The following is a 13,715-nucleotide window of genomic DNA, read 5'->3' as shown; positions in this document are numbered from 1 at the left end:
GCTCTACTCTAGGGTTCCTGAAAAAGTGGTCAGTATAAAGGCAATTCCATCACTGTGGAGACTGTGGTAGTCTCGATCAGTGTTCCTGGAGAGATCGGTAGAGACAGCAGGCTAGTCAGGACTATTTAGAAGGACCTAATTCTGACCTTACGGAAACCCTGGTGGTGTACCGGTTAAGTGCTACAACTGCTAACCAAAAGGTCGGGAGTTTAAATCCACCTAGGCACTCCTTGGAAACCCTATGGGGCAGTTCTACCCTGTCCTATAGGGTCACTATGAGTAGGAATTGACACAATGGGTTTGGTTTTTTTGGTTTTAATGCTGAGTCAACTATGTTTTCCTTTGAATTTTTTGTTGATACCATGCGTTTTCACTAATGGAGACATGCTGATTAAACGACCAATTCAGAATTTTTGTTATGGTTTATGGATTTCAATACCCATTATCTGGGGTCCCACACATCCCACAAGACCCTGGACGTCATAAGTCCTGCTGATATGAATCAATGATAAAATCATTTTTTGTTATTGTTATTGATGACGATGAAAATTTGCTAAATGTGAGGTAAAACATGAAGGCACCTGGCAATGACTGGAATACCTTTGATTTTAGTCTCTTTCTTCTTAGCATTTTTAAAATTATTTTTCATGAAACTTTTCAAAACAATGCATCGCTCCTTACTGCAAAAGCAGCACTTACAGGCAAAATAAATAAAGCCAAGGAATTTTTTTATCTCAGGAAAATTACCATTGCAATGAATTCTCCATTACTACAAAAGCAGTACTGACAGGCCAGATAAAACCAAAGGAATTTGTGTCTCAGGAAAATTACCACTACTATGTATTCTTCATTGAAATAAAAGCAGTACTAACAGCTAAGAAGCAGAAACAGCTGCCTGGAATACTGCAGAACTGCTCACAGAGGTGAATTTCACCTGCTATCCATGATAGTAATGATTTGGCCCTAAGATTGAATGCAGGATAAGAAAAATTTATAGGCATTTGAGCCTCTTGAAAAGTACCATTGCAATGCATTATTCCTTATTGCAAAGGCATTATTTACTGCTCAGAAGCTAGAAAAACACGGAGCCAGTAACATCTGAAAACAATGAATGGCATTAGGGAGAAAATGGCCACTATGACTGAATGAAGACTGGGAATAGCTTATTCTTGCAAAAATTATATCCTCAAGAGAACATAGTAACTTGGACACACAGTGAGGAGATTTATCTCACAGAAATAAAGGCAAACCATCAAAAATTTGGAAAATTCACACATCCAGGAGGCATTACCTAAGACAATGCTCAATCTAAACAAAAATGAGGCTCCAATTCTGGGTTCTTGAGTTTCTCGCATTTCAGAAGGCTCCCGCCTTGAGCTTAAACATTGAAATCAGGCTACCTCATTCCCAAAGAACCCCAGAGGCATTAAAAGTGGTTGGAATACTATATCTATATGCCCCACAAATCACAAAAGGGTCTGAAAAGCCTGGAGATAATAAGTCATTTGCTTCATTTTTCTCTCATAAAACAGCTAGCAAACCTCTTGTGATGTATCGGCAAGTCCTTATTTGCAGTCATATGGTGTTACTATTTTCTATTACAAATTGCAAATTCAATTCTCAAATTCAATTATCCTGCAGACAGCCAACCAATAAGCTTAACAGTGTTTAAAAAGAAAGACAAGTTGCATCCAGGTTTATAAACACATGCATAGATCCAAAACCATTCAATGTTAAGCCTCAGAAAGATAGAAAATGGGCAGTTTGTAGCTGTAGACTAGGGTAGGAGTGGAAGGAGAGGATTTTTGGTGGTGAGACAGAGGGCAGACTCCTGAATTTGTATTTTCCATGGAACAATATCTGAAAGTGATGTTCCATGAGAAATATGTATTTATGGCCATTTAAGATTGGGAAGCACTGTATAACCTATATCACTCATGGCAATTCATAAGGCATATTATCAACACCCCTAAAAAAAAAAACTTAAAGAAACATCTTTCTCATTGGTTTACCTAGCATTCTCCGTGTGTGCCTGACCACAAACCTCTTTTCTTACGAATCTTTATTAGCAGTTCTTGAAACTCGAACTCTGGAGGATCTACAATTGCAGATAAGACTTAGACCTCAACATGAGCTCTTCCTGTGAAAAGCCACAGACATTTACAAAACACATTTTGAGGAAGGAATATTTAGGTCCTTGCTATTCAAAATGTAGTTCTTGGGCCCGTAACACCACTATCACCTTGGAGCTTGTTAGAAATGCAGAAACTCTGGCCCTAATCCAGAGCTATTGAATTAGAATCTACATTTTAAAAAGATCCCCAGGTGATTCATGTGCACAATAACACCCTTAAGGATTATTTTAGGAGACTAGCACTTACTGAAGTATATGAATTTTATGCATTTCTTCATGCAAATAAGAAATTAATATTTAATTAAGATTAATGTCATTTGTCCTTTAAGTTTGAACATTAGACAATTTCAGAGACTGACAATTATATTAAAATATTAGGTAAGTCTTAAATAAGTGACCAGTTTCAATTAGAACCAACAGCAGATGTGGGTCAAAATAACTGGGTCAGCACATTTTAAGAAATTAGGAGAAAAAGAAAAGACATGGGCAAAACCAGAGCATTGCCAAAATTGTCACCTGATTAGGATTTACAACAATTTGCTAGTGAGAAGGAAAGGCATTTAATAGCATACATGAACCATGGTTATATTGACGTATTAATTCGGAACCCTCATTTCATTCACTTTCTTCTAAGAGGACCAAATGTCCAGTTTAACAATTATCTAAACTGCTTGGAAACATCTATCTTAGCATTTACTTATTACTTCACTGGTTAACTAATTCATTTCACAAGTGATTTCTTTGGGTCTAGCACTGTCCTCAGAATTAATAAGTCATAAACTGTCCCATCAAAAGACATATAATCTAGTACATTAGATAGATCATAAAACAATACACCATGTTAAATGCATGTGCATTGCAAAGTTATAGCAAGAAATTCCATAGAGAAAATATATGACAAATATTAGGTTACAGAGTATGATTAAGGATGGGGCATCCTCACCATATCACTGTTTATCCGTGTTTCCTCATATCGCTCAGCGTTAGTGGAGGGTAGAAGATGTAGGAAGCGATCCTCTAGTTCCTGATGGCTCTGTGTTAGTCCTTTTTGAGTTGCTGCCTTCCTCATGGAGCCCTGGCGGCACAGTGATTAAGAGCTTGGCTGCTAACCAAAAGGCCTGCAGTTCAAATCTACCAGCTGCTTCTTGGAAGCCCTATGGGGCTGTTCTACTTTGTCCTATAGGGTCACTGTGAGTCCGAATCAACTTGATGGCAAAGGATTTTGCTTGGTGTTTGGCCTTCCTTAGTGAACCCGTGTTCCACAGTTCTCTGAACAATGGTTCTCTGAAGATGGAAGCTTTTAAGTGGATTAGTGATTCTTCCCAGCACTACCCAGTAAGGGTGGGGATCAGAGTTCATACCTGTAGAGCCAGGGATAAGAGATCTTGGAGAAAGAATTATGACTAACTCAGAGGTAAAGAATTAGAATTACTGAAAATGAGAAAACCTTTTGCCAGCAATCAGGCTAATGGAAGATCTGAGCCGGGAAATTTACTTATTTTACAGTTGAGGGAAGTTATATCCAAAGAGATTAAGTTCACAAGAGCTAGTGAATGGCAGAATTAGGAATTAACTTGGCCCTGTCTCTTATCTTTTTGTCTGACTACAAAACTAGGACTCTTAATCAGCACTCTATTCCCGAGTTCCTTAACCTTAGCACTGCCGACATCTTGGACGAGGTAATTCTTTGGGGGCTGCATTACACATTTCAGGATGCTTAAGAGGGATGCCAGTAAAACTTCCTACCTCCCACTGATTATGGCAACCAAAAATGTCTCCCAACATTGTTAAATATTCTATGTGTGGGCAAAACCATCCCTGGCTGAGAACTACTGTTCTCTTCATAGCGGATCCCTAGGATCCCTAAGTGAGCATGTTGCAGAAAATCGGCTGTGAACTTGAACTGGTGACTCAGCTTCATTATTGTAGATGGCTTACGTAGGTTTGTCTCTCCAATTCCTTCTCCCTCTGACAGAAATACAACACCTCCTTTTAGGAACTTCATTTTCCTCCTCTCCAACCATGTAATCCTGGTGAAGATAAACACTTACATTTTCTGCTGCCTGCCATTCTCAGCCTTAGGGGTAGGTCTATGACCTAAGCCAGGCGAATCAGTGTCTCTCCTCAGGATTTTTAAATTAAAACTAAAAGAAGAAGTTCCCTTCTTCTTAGGTAAAGGTAGTTGGGATGTGAGCTAAGGAGCAGCCTATGGGAACAGTTGACTAAGATAATGACATCAACGGGCAGAAACAAGAATTGGTGGTTTCCATAGCTGTGGTCCCAAAACTATGCCCGAGATAGCATAGTTTCGCTCTACCTTGACTGTGTAAGCTATTCAAGTATTTTTCCAGTATGTTATTTTCTACTTCAGTTGGTCCAAGTACAATTTCTGTCACTTGCAACCAAGTGAATCCTGGCTAACAGAGCTTAAGGATCTAACTTAACCCCCTGCCCTCCCTCACAAACACCTACTAAGTATGAGAATCAGTTAAGACAGCTCTTACTTGTTATAGCAAAAAACTCACATCATCCAAGGAAGTCTCACAGAAGTGCCCAGATTTTGGCTTAGTCACTGTTTTCTACACTAGAAGTAACCAGCATAGGAGAGTAGGATCATTTTTTAAAAAATTGAGTCCATGAAACCCAGGTTAATTCAACAATAGATATTCTTATAAAAATACGAGGATGACATGATCATATTCATTTGGGTTTAGATAAAGGTAATGGATAAGTAAGTATGTCAAGAATGGGCCAAGTATGCAAAAAATGGGATCTGTAACATAGAGAAGAGATGGCGTCAATGACATCAGTGGGAAATTATGAGGATATAAACCAATTACTTGCCAAGGAAATAAAGCAGCAGGGTAGATATGAAGCACAATATTTGAGTACCCTGGAAATAAACAGCATCACGGGATAGAGTGAATAGCTCCTGCTGGAGCAGAAGGAGAGAAAAACCAAACCCAAATCCAGTGCTATCGAGTCAATTCCGACTCATAGCCACCCTATAGGACAGAGTCGAGCTGCCCCATAGAGTTTCCAAGGAGCACCTGGCAAATTCAAACTGTTGACCCTTTGGTTAGCAGCCGTAGCACTTAACCACTACACCACCAGGGTTTCCAGAAGGAGAAGAAGTGTTTATAAATACCAGATAGCTATGATGGCACATAGGGGAAGTTCCTTAAGGCTTTTGGGGATAGGGAGTTGAAGTCTTTTAAGGGCCTGATATGACTTATACATTATAAAAACCTTTGATTCTGGGAAATCGAGGAAATACCTGTCAAAACCCAAAGGAACAGAGAAAGGAGATCAATTGCTGTGTCTTCTTGAAGCAGACTGGGATTCATGGAAAATAAGTACAAGGGTTCTCAATATCCCTTTCAGGTATGGCAGGGAATCACAGCAGCCAGGCTGGTGATGGATAAAGATTAAAACTTTGGTACGAGAAATGTTATTACATGGGATTGCCTTGAGTCGGAATAGACTCAATGCCAACTAACAACAACATGTCCCCCTAGAACCAAGGCACGATGTATAGACTAGAGAAGGAGAAGAAGTATATAAAAGGAGAAAAGGAAAAAGAGAAAGAGAAGAAAAAGGAGAAAAAGCAAAAGGAAAATGAAGATGATAAGAAAGAAAATATGGGAAGCCCCTATTTTCTTTGAACCCTAGCCCAAGAAACCACAGTGGAGCCATCTCTTTGCTGCTCACACTTCACAACACCCTCCAGTTCTGCAGCTCCTTGACTAACAAAGGCTCCTTCCTGCTCTTTTCCTGTATGACATCAAAGACCAATTTAAAATTGCCATTACCTTGGAGACCAGCAGATTGAGCTGTATGCTGGAAAGACAAGGCCATTTGAGTTTGTCAGGAGAGGTTTTGAATGAAAAGAAGAGGCTGTGCTCCTCATCTAAGCAAATCCATCCTGAGTACCTTGGTATTTTGGACCTCATCTGTCACAGATCTGGTTCTTCTAATGGAATCCACCATTCTGATTCTAGGAATACCAACATGAGGAGAGCTACCTTTCAACACAAGGTAGCAGTAGGAATCATGAAAACGTTTTCTTGCAAAATTGTTTTAAAGGCCACCTGCAATCAATTGAAAGCCTCCCATTTTGCCTACCTGGGTCTTATTCACAAGTATGGCAAGAAAATGCCCTTTCAGTTAGAATAACAATAAAGAGCTAAGATATCGACAAGTCTATTATTTTATAATACCAAAAGAAGAAAAAGAGCCATGTATATACTACTCGAAGAGAGCTTAAGTCCAAATCTCAATTTAGATGGAGAACTGAAGCATTTCCAACAAAACATATGATGCTCTCTTTTTTGCAGAACTGGGCCTGGTAATATGGCTCAACTTCAAAGGTGAAGAGGTTCCCTGCCAGAATGTGTATAGAAAGGGCCACTCAAGGCAGTTGGGGGTAGAGGCAACAATACTGGATTTGGAGTCAGAAAGAAGATTTGGCATCTCAGCCTTCTCTTCGACCCTCCAGATACCACTAATCTCTGAGGTTCAAATTTGAGGGCCAGATTTGTATAATGGCAGCGATAAGCAACATTATCTAAATTGGAGCCCTGGTGGCACAGTGGTTAAAACACCGGCTGCTAACCAAAGGGTCTGTAGCTTGAATCCACCAGCCACTCCTTGGAAACCTTATGGAACAGTTCTACTCTGTCCTATAGGGTCACAATAAGTCGAAATCGGCTCAACTGCATTTTTTTTTTTTTAATTATCTCATAGGGTAAAGTTCCCTGTGTGGTGCAAATGGTTTGCTATAGGCTACTAACCAAAGATTGGCTGTTCAAACCCACTCAGCAGACCACAGAAGACAGGCCTGATGATCTGCTTTTGTAAAGATTACAGCCAAGAAAACCCTGTGGAGCACAGCTCTACTCTGTAATGCAAGAGGTGGCTACGAATCAGAATTGACTCACTGGCAACAAGTCTTTTTTAAACTCATAGAGTTGATATAAAGGGCAGATGGAATGTTTAATGCAAAAAACTACAAAGCAAAAATATGATTATTCCAGAACATCAACTCAATTGCCCCAAAGCATGATTGCTTACATGGCTTACACTGTATAAGGAATAGAAATGACCAAAGAGGATTATAGAATATAGTCTTGGAAGCAAATGATAAGTGATCTTACTCCCATGCCTTCACGATGTCATGGAATTTAGTCTGATTTCCACCTATGCTTTGGCATATAAATAAGGAAGTGCAGACCCAATCAACTCTCTTCTCACCTCTCTTACCCATCACCGTTATAATTGCTCAGATAGTTCTCTGGCCCAACTTAATTCAAAAGATAGGCAAGTTTTCCCTGAATTTTTTGGAAGACACTACCTCCCCTCTCTTTGAAGCTAGTAATCATGGGATAAAAGAAAATGAGATGGTAAGAGGACAGATCCTTAGGTTGCTGCCATCTGCCAGACCAGACATACATGTTTATTTGCATGTTTACTTTTAAGTATATGTACATGCAAGTATGTGGACAGGGCTGTGTGTGGGCATCTGTGCAGAAGCTTGTGTGTATGTGACTATTGACAAAAGGGTGTGTCTGTGGGCATGTGTTTATTTTACTTTGCATATATGTATACATCAGTATGGAAACCCTAGTGGTGTAGTGGTTAAGTGCTATGGCTGCTAACCAAAAGGTCGCCAGTTCACATTCACCGGATGGTCCTTGGAAACTCTATGGGGCAGTTCTACTCTGTCCTATAGCATCGCTATGAGTCAGAATCGACTCGATGGCAACAGGTTTGGATTTTTTTGGTTGTACATCAGTATATGTAGGTGCAGATATGTGGATAAATATGCATGTGTGTTAGTGGGTGTTGCTTGGTGGGTTGAGTATGCATATGTTCTTGTATATATTGTAAGTGTGGGAATGGAAGGGAGGAGAAAGTGGAGATGAAATAAAATTCTCTCTTTGAACTTGCAGCTGGGATTTAAGGAAGTTGGAATTTAAGGAGGCAGCATTCTATTACCCAAATCAGAAAATGGCCTAGAGCATCCTCACTGAGAAGTAGAAATTAACTTCAAAAGCCAGTGAAAATATAAATGCTTATTCAGACTCCAAATGTCGGAGCTTCCTGGTTGCATTGGAGTTCCTCATGGTGGATGGTGGGTCACAGCTGATTTATGGGGGGGGGCGTTGCATCCAGAATTAGCCGAATAAGATTCAAAGAGGAAGCCATAGAGAACCGAAAAGTCTACTCAGTAAGTTTTGTAGTTCATTCTGTGATTCAAATGTGGTATGAGTGGAGTGATGGCCAGGCACCACTGGAAACGTTTGGTGTTTCCCTTCTCCCCAGCCCTCGGAATGACTTCTTGAGCTGTTGGGAGGTAAAAGAGGGAGAGAAAGTCCTGCCTCAATCCAGTAATATTAATAATAGCAGCATACCTCTATATTTGCACTCGGCTACTAACCAAAAGATTGGGGTTTGAATCTACCCAGCGTTGCAGTGGAAAAAAAGCCTGGTGACCCACTTCCATAAGATTACATCCATTGAAAACCCTGTGGAGTAGAGTTCTCCTCTGACACACACAGGATGTCCATGAGTTGGAATTGACCCAATGGCAATGGGTTATCACATTTGAAGGGTTTTATAATTTATTATTATTATTTATATATCTCCAATTATATTTTAGACCCTTTACTATGTATATTAAACATATGATCCCATTTTTAAATCAATTATCCTAGTAACTGAGTGAGGTCTATATAAATAGGTCCAATTTATTTATATCAATTATCATAGTAACTGAGTGAGGTCTATATAAATAGGTCCAATTTATTGAGACAGAAACTGAGATTCAAAGATATTAACCTTCATGCCCAAGGCCACAGTGGTGGAGTTGTGGTTTGGACTGAGGTCTAACATACTCCAATTTGAGTTTATCTTATAAACAGCTGTACTACTATTTAAGTTTGATTTGGTAATACAGAAAACATTATCTGATACCTTAGCCTAGTAGGTAAAAGATCACAAAACAATCCACAAAATTCCACGTGTTCTGACTACATTTAGCCTCCACGTGCACAATGGCGGGAAGTTAGGGGAAACTTCCCCCAGATATATCGGCTACCAAAAAGTCTGCTTCAAGAAAGTTCTAACCAAAATAAGATGAATGTCTGAGTTCCTCCACTGAGGAAAGCTCACTTCAACTATTGGCTCTGTCCCCATCTACATGAACTGGGAAGAAATATACTGTCCTACTTTGATGTAGGTGAAACCCAGAAATGTCAGAAATCTTCAAGCCCGAGAGAAGTATGTTTTTTATTCCTTGCTCTGAATATGTTTCCATTTGGAGTTGTGCTCCATGATCTGGGATGAGGCTATCATTAACATCTATGGTGGATCACCAGTTAACATAAATGTTAAATGCTACCTCACTTATACTGTTCCTACAAATCACCAGTGTGGGTAAGGAGGCTGTTTGTTAATTGACTAATAAAAAATAGCAGAAGACACTAATTAAACTACATGAGAAGGGTGAAAGAAAAAATTGGAATTGCTAGTACCTCAACATCTAGGATGTTGCTAAGAAAATTAAGTATATGGCCTCTCTTCTTATCTGCCTAACTTAAATCATATAAACTACTTAGGTTATTAGACTTGCATCTTAGGTCAGAGATGACAAATATCTGCAAACATCCCAGCCCTCTCCTCTCTGCCCTTTGGCCAATTACACAAACTGATCATAATAGCTTTCCACTCAATTTGTACAAGACCTCAGATTCCTTCTCAACACAGTGCATTATAACGCCATTGTGAATTGATGATTATCATTCTGTGAACCCCATTCGCCTACTCTATCATACATTACTGATCTGGGGAGAGGAGAAGTAGAAAGAAGTTTCAAAGGTACAATATTTAGCATCCTTGAAGTAGCCTGAGTTGGCTAAACACATGCCTAAGAGGTAAAATTCTGGCAACTCCCACAGGGAGGTGGCATCTTTTGGTGGCATTCCGGACCAAGACTTGAACTCGATCCAGTCATAGATAATGACTTATCTACTGGAGATAATGATACTTATTTTAATTGAACATTTTTATTTACTAAAATTATTAAATTTATAAGATCTGATTTTAAATAGGGAGTCTGGACTGATGTACTTTTATCATACAGATGTTATTGTCAAAGCTATCCTCATTTTATACGTGGATGCATAGAGCTTTTGGCCAGATGCCATTAAATATATGAATTATAAAACTCATTTGTATTCATCTGATTTCATGATCACCAAATATTTACGTATTTGTTTGTCTCCCTTTTCCCTACAGGGAGAGAATGCAGCAATCATGCTAATGTAAGTGTTCTGTTTTACAAAAGTTAGATTTCTTAATAGATTGCCATTCTAATTATTTTAATTTCCTTGAAACTTGGTTTTGCACAATCCCAGGAAATAATTTCTGATTCTTTTATTTATTTATTTTCTTCTTCTGACAGTGGTAGATCCAGCGTTTCAATAAACCCCCTTCAGAGCCAACTTTCTAGAGTAGCCATCCGTTCCTTTCATTATTACCTCGGCATAAGCAGCAGAGCTGGGCAGTTACAAGCGAAGAATTTGTATTGGACAAACCAGACTCTCCCACTTTCTGGCTGCGTGACCTCTGGTGAATTTCTAAACCTCTCTAAGACTCAATTTCGGCACTTGTGAAACAGGAATAATTTTTTAAAGAGTGAATTTAAAAACCTCTGTGAGACTAAGTTGCGGCCCTTGGGAAGTAGTAATAATAGCCCACGTTAACCATGCTGTCTGCTTGTTGTAAAGATAAAATGAAGTGATGAGATATTCTTAGTCGTTCCATTAGTTAGCACAGAGTGTAAATTAGCTGTTATCATTATTCTTTCTTTATAACTCAAGTGACATTAAAACGCCACACAGAGAATACGGTGACACGCAAACAGCATCATGTCCCTAATGATTTTATATGAGACAGAAACTTGCTTTTGTGACTTAATCAACTACTCTTAGTTGCTATACCCTCAACATGTGATGCTTTTTGATGGTGTGAAATCTATTTTACATATAATTGCTCAAAAGGACGTTCTAACTATGGTAGCAATTTCAACTGACTTCATGTCATTTCTAAGGCACTCAGTGTCAGGAAGTCTACTTGCTTCTTCAGGGAACTAGTTCCTCCCAAGCCTTCTTGTGTCAGGTTGGCCAAGCACAGTCAATCATCGAAACGCAGGTGTCAGGCACCTAAAATGGCATAATGCCAGGCAAAGTACTGTGCCAAGTGAATTACACTGGCATGGCCCCAACAACCTAACACCTTCACTCAACGACACACTTCTCCAGGGAGAAGGAGGAAGGATCTTTGCGCTTAATGCACTCAAGCGTCAAGAGACCTAGCTCTCCCAGGTTTGCCTTTCAGCAATTCACTTTACATCTCTGACTCTTCCCTCATTAAAAATTGGAATCATAGAATCTGCCTACCTCCCAGGGTTCTTAATGCTTTGAAAATTTCTGTAACGTGCCAGGAATGGAGCCACGGGTGCCATGAATATTTACATATTATTTTTCTGCCCCTCCCCAAAGTATCAGAACAGAGAAAAGGGACAAGAGTAATAATAGACAATAATAAGTATCATATATATATATATATAATTTTTTTTCACTCAGGGCCAGATCACAGATATAATCCCAAGAAAATTGCTTGGGAACATGGGTGGAAATTACTGTCTTTTGGTTAGAGTGAGTTGAGAACAGAAATCATACTTCTGGGTAATTATTTTGTACTACCTAAGCAGGGATCTGAAATCATAAATTTTGTGGGAAAATTGGGGCCTTTCCATGGTGTTAGGGAGTTTTTGCAAGGAAAGAAGAGGTAGGTCTTTAGAAGAAGTGATACTTGGAGGGCTCCCAGTATTCATTTCTTGTCAGCTCTGGAGACAGGGCCAAGAAGATAACCCGCTAAGGAGCTCTGGACAGGAAGGGTAAGATGAGAACCCTGCAACGTACTGTCATTGCTCTCAGGGTACAGCAGCCTCCACCACGGTCTCCCGCATGTAGTGCATCTCCAGCCTCCGTTCATACCTCACCCTCTTTGCTCATCGTTCTGCAGTTGTATCAGCAATGTTTTTCCAGTTCTCATGCACCAGGTTCCCTCCCGCCACAAAGGGCCTTTGCAAATGACATCCTCACTGCCTCAGACTCTCTTTCTTTACCTCTTTGCTTAGTTGGGAGTCCCTAGGTAGAGCCCTGGTGGTGCAGTGGTTAAGAACTTGGCTGCTAACCCAAGGGTTGGCAGTTCAAATCCACCAATCATTCCTTGGAAACCCTATGGGGCAGATCTACTTTGTCCTATAGGGTCACTATGAGTTGGAATTGACTCAATGGCAACAGGTTTGGTTTTGGTTTAGGTAGTACAAATGGTTAATGTGCTCCGCTGTTCACCAAAAGGTTGGAGGTTCAAGTCCACCCAAAGATACCTTAGAAGAAAATCCTTGCCATCTACTTCCAAAAGATCATCCATTGAAAACCCTATGGAGCACAGTTCTACTCTGACACACATGGGGTTACCGTTGAGTCAGACTTAATTTGTTTTTCGGTTGTTAGTTAACCTCAGACTCAGCCTCAGGAAAACATTCTCTGAGTCCCAATTGTAAGATCCCAAGAGCACATTATTAGTGCTTTCCCTGAATGGTCAAACTGTTTGAAATTATGAGAGAGGTGGTTTTATTCAGTACCTAACAAAACGTCAATAATAATTGCTGAATGAATAACTGAGTAAATATTAAAATCTATTTTCTTATATTACACACATTCAATATAAAAATTCATAATACTAGTGTATAAATAAGACAAAAAGATTTTAATTTCTATTACAAAGAAACAATTTATTATAATTTAATTTCTTAATGCTTATTTGTTATTTTACTTATTAATTTATTAGCAAAATGTATTATTTAATTTGCTATAATCTCTTCCATTAATCTATGTATATATACATATATACACATATATATGTAGTGCATAAATGTAGTATATATATGTGAGTTTGTATATATGTTGTTGTTGTGTACTTTTGAGTCAGTTCTGACTTTTAGTGGTCCAATACGTTAGAACTGTCCCATAAGGTTTCCTGGGCTGTAGTCTTTACAGGAGCAGATAGCCAGGTCTTGTCTCCCACGGAGCTGTCAGTGGGTTCGAACCTCTGACTTTTCAGCTAGCAGCTGAATGCTTAAATATATGTCTAATTTTGGGTTGTTGGGCATGTATTTTGCATAGCCTTGTTTTTTTAACTTAATAACATATCATGAACATTTTTCATGTCATTAAATGTTCTATACTCAAATCATTTTTAATGACTAAGTAGCATTGTGTTTGTTTTTTCCCAAATACCCTAATTTATTTACCTAATAGCTTTTTGTTGATATTTAGATTGTTTTTAATATTTTATTATAAACATTGCTGGAATGAACAGCTGTTTTGCTAATTTTATATAAATGTGTATTTTAGTATAAATATCTAAATGTAAAATTACTTGGCCGAATATTTTCATGCATACTCCAAATTTACCAGGTTGTAAATATATTTTATTGTGTTCATATTTT

General features: G+C 38.9%; 1 protein-coding gene across 4 annotated transcripts in view; it reads left to right on the top strand.

Annotated features, from left to right (window-relative positions):
* Positions 1-13,715, top strand: part of AGBL1 (AGBL carboxypeptidase 1) — a 1,130,253-nt gene that overhangs the window by 1,081,112 nt on the left and 35,426 nt on the right. The window contains exon 23 of one of the 4 annotated variants that reach the window (XM_049905904.1): positions 10,433-10,458. The exons of the other annotated variants lie outside the window; for them this stretch is intronic. Within the exon in view, the coding sequence (XP_049761861.1) occupies positions 10,433-10,457 (25 nt within the window). The 3' untranslated portion in view covers position 10,458. Of the gene's footprint in view, positions 1-10,432; positions 10,459-13,715 lie in introns of those variants that run through there. 4 annotated transcript variants of the gene reach the window in all.

The sequence above is a fragment of the Elephas maximus genome, chromosome 13 (genome assembly GCF_024166365.1).
Source record: "Elephas maximus indicus isolate mEleMax1 chromosome 13, mEleMax1 primary haplotype, whole genome shotgun sequence".
NCBI classification, from domain to species: domain Eukaryota; kingdom Metazoa; phylum Chordata; class Mammalia; order Proboscidea; family Elephantidae; genus Elephas; species Elephas maximus.
Note: the sequence above shows the minus strand (reverse complement) of the source record. Positions and strands in the feature narration are given on the sequence as shown.